Source organism: Triticum dicoccoides, chromosome 4A (genome assembly GCF_002162155.2).
Source record: "Triticum dicoccoides isolate Atlit2015 ecotype Zavitan chromosome 4A, WEW_v2.0, whole genome shotgun sequence".
NCBI classification, from domain to species: Eukaryota; Viridiplantae; Streptophyta; class Magnoliopsida; order Poales; family Poaceae; genus Triticum; species Triticum dicoccoides.
In genome coordinates, this window is record NC_041386.1 from 25,297,148 (window position 1) to 25,299,773 (window position 2,626).

At 52.2% G+C, this 2,626-nt stretch overlaps 1 protein-coding gene across 1 annotated transcript; it reads right to left on the reverse strand.

Moving 5' to 3' along the window:
- Positions 1-1,267: 1,267 nt before the first annotated feature.
- LOC119288584 (protein TORNADO 2-like) lies at positions 1,268-2,360 on the reverse strand. The gene has a single exon (XM_037568177.1). The coding sequence runs from the start codon at positions 2,168-2,170 to the stop codon at positions 1,355-1,357; it is 816 nt and encodes a 271-aa protein (XP_037424074.1). The 5' UTR covers positions 2,171-2,360; the 3' UTR covers positions 1,268-1,354.
- Positions 2,361-2,626: the final 266 nt, after the last annotated feature.

The window sequence follows — 2,626 nt, forward strand, 5'->3', positions numbered from 1 at the left end:
CCGGGACTAGAGGTCTAACCTTTAGTACCGGTTGGTGCCACCAACCGGGACTAATGTGCATCGCACCCTTTAGTCCCGGTTCGTGGCACGAACCGGGACTAAAGGGCCCAGGTGAACCGGGACTAATGCCTTAGCCGCACGAACTGGGATAAATGCACCCATTGGTCCCGGTTCTGGACTGAACCGGGACTAATGGGATTACCCGGCCTGGACCAAAGCCCCCTTTTCTACTAGTGCATACTGTTATGACATAAAAAAAACATGTGTTCTAGGCTCACGATTTCGGTAAAAACCAAGAAGTAATCTCTCGGCAGGAATACATCTCAACAATTAAAACACATACATGCATAGATCAAATAAGCATGCATGGTTTTGTGGAATTATACAAAAACCGTGTTATAAGCATTTGCATGTATGTCATGATTGGCTCGTGGACACTTAACAAAGTATGGCTAACGGAAATTAGTGTCGGAAAATGGGAGTTTGAGGGGTATGAGGCATATGTATCTTTATTAAAAACTGACTTCTAATGCAGCATCCTCATTAAGCTACATCACTCTAGTAAGAACAACCATTGGACTATATTGAGGATCAATCAAGGCCCCTACATACTTGCAATTGTGGCCCATGATATTGCACGCCCTTTGATTAGAAGACACATCCCTTACTAAAAGTATGCATTTTCATGAAAACCACGTCACATGGTGAAAATATGTCTCTTCGTGGAAAGACACACACTTAGTCAAATGATATCTACTTTTTTAGTTGAAATATGGATCTCTTCTTGGGAAGACGTAATTGAAAAGAATGAAAATAGTACAATAATTATGAAAATACATGTAAAAAAAATCCCTATTTTTCCGAAAGTTGTGACCTTTGAATTTGCCTTAACCGCGCTAGAAGGATGTATCAAAATTTCACTTTTGAATTTATTTATGCACCTCAACAGTATTTGAACTTTCCAACTCCATTCTCAAAATTAATGCAAATTTTACGATAAACACACCAAAAACATCCAAAATATTCACAGGAAAGCACAGACTATATACTGGTAATCCATTATTTTGTTAGGGGTGAGGTAGTTGAGGAGGAAGAGGAAATGGCTTAAGGAGGGTTAATGACTTAGCCAATTACCGACAGGTCCACCCACCAGTAGGTCACTTCACAAAACACGGTGCATTGATCAAGTCAAAATGGTGGACCAAATCTCAAATTGAAGCCCCGAGTAAGCTTAGTGAATTAAAGGACGATTTCTGAAAATCTGGTTGACAAATTCATAGTCTCATACATGCATCTTACAAATGTATGTAAATTTTCAGGAAATGTGACACGCTGGATCCAGAAATAAATTAAATTACGTGTAGCCCTGCCGGTAGCGGCGGAAGAGCTCGTCCGTCCTGGCGGTGCGGAACGCGTAGCAGCCCATGGCGTAGACCGCAAGGAGGGCGACGACGGTCACGGCGAGGACGACGTCCGCGCGGCGCCACTCCCGGCGGAGGTTCTGCAGCAGCCCGGCCTTGCATGAGTCGCAGGAGTAGCAGAGCCGGTCCTGGTCGTTGCTCCAGGCGGCGCAGTCGGGGTCGGCGGCGCCGTCGATCGGGCTGATCCAGTTGGTCGCGCTGACGAAGGTGTAGCCGCACCTCGTCGGCGGCTTGCAGCAGCCGGACTGCATCGGGGTGAGCCAGGCGGCGAAGAAGTCCTGCGGCGCGGCGTACGTCTGGTTGAGCTCGGAGCAGACGGGCGCGGTGGCGGCCAGGCACGTCTTGATCTCGTCCCACCTCCCCGGCTCGTCGGCGACGCGGCGGCGCAGCCAGCCGGAGTAGTCGGCGAGGTCGTACTCGAGGAAGGCGCGGCTGGGCACGGGGCGGCCGGAGGTGCCGGTGGTGGCGACGAAGACGAAGACGGCGAGGCAGGCGAGCGCGGCGACGAGGAGCAGCATGAGGACCATGTAGGCGAGGAGGAGCCAGGGCAGGCGCCAGAAGGCGCCGACGAAGCCCGCGAGGCCGACGGCGAGGACGGCGACGCCGAGGCCGATGAGCGGCCACTGGAGGATCTGGACGCAGGCGTTGTCGGCCTGCGTGGAGAGCCAGATGCCGGCCGCGATCACCGGGATGGACAGCAGGGCCGCCACCGCGTTGATGGCCGCGGCGCCCATGTAGTTGAGCGCCATTTCGCCGGGGCAGACGACGACCTAGCTAGCCGGCCTCTCGCCTGATCTCGCTATATGGGGCCTAGCTCTTGCACCGCCGGCCGGCCAAAGCTGTGATGCGATACGTGCCGGTGCCGGTGGTAGCAAGTCCTTCCTTCCTTCCAACGACTATGGCTTAGATTAAATTTCTTTCTGCTGCTTTTTTTCGCTTTAAGTAAAAGTAACAAAAAAAAGGAGGATGGCAGCGCACCATGCATCAGATAGCTTGTACTCCTAGATGGAATGTATGCGCGTGCATGGAGCATATATGCACGCTGCACTTCATAGCTGGGTATTCTTTGCTTCATTGGCAGTTCATTCCCTCCCGTACGTCCATCCTGCTGGGGCCTGGAGGGAGGGGTGTCTCTTCGCAGCGCCAGCGCTGGCGCTCGAGTGGATGCCTGCGCGCCGCGGCCTATTAAGGATTCCTCGCCCTCA

Coding starts and splice junctions, on each gene's coding strand:
- LOC119288584 (XM_037568177.1), bottom strand. CDS start 2,170: ATGGCGCTCAACTACATGGGCGCCGCGGCCATCAACGCGGTGGCGGCC.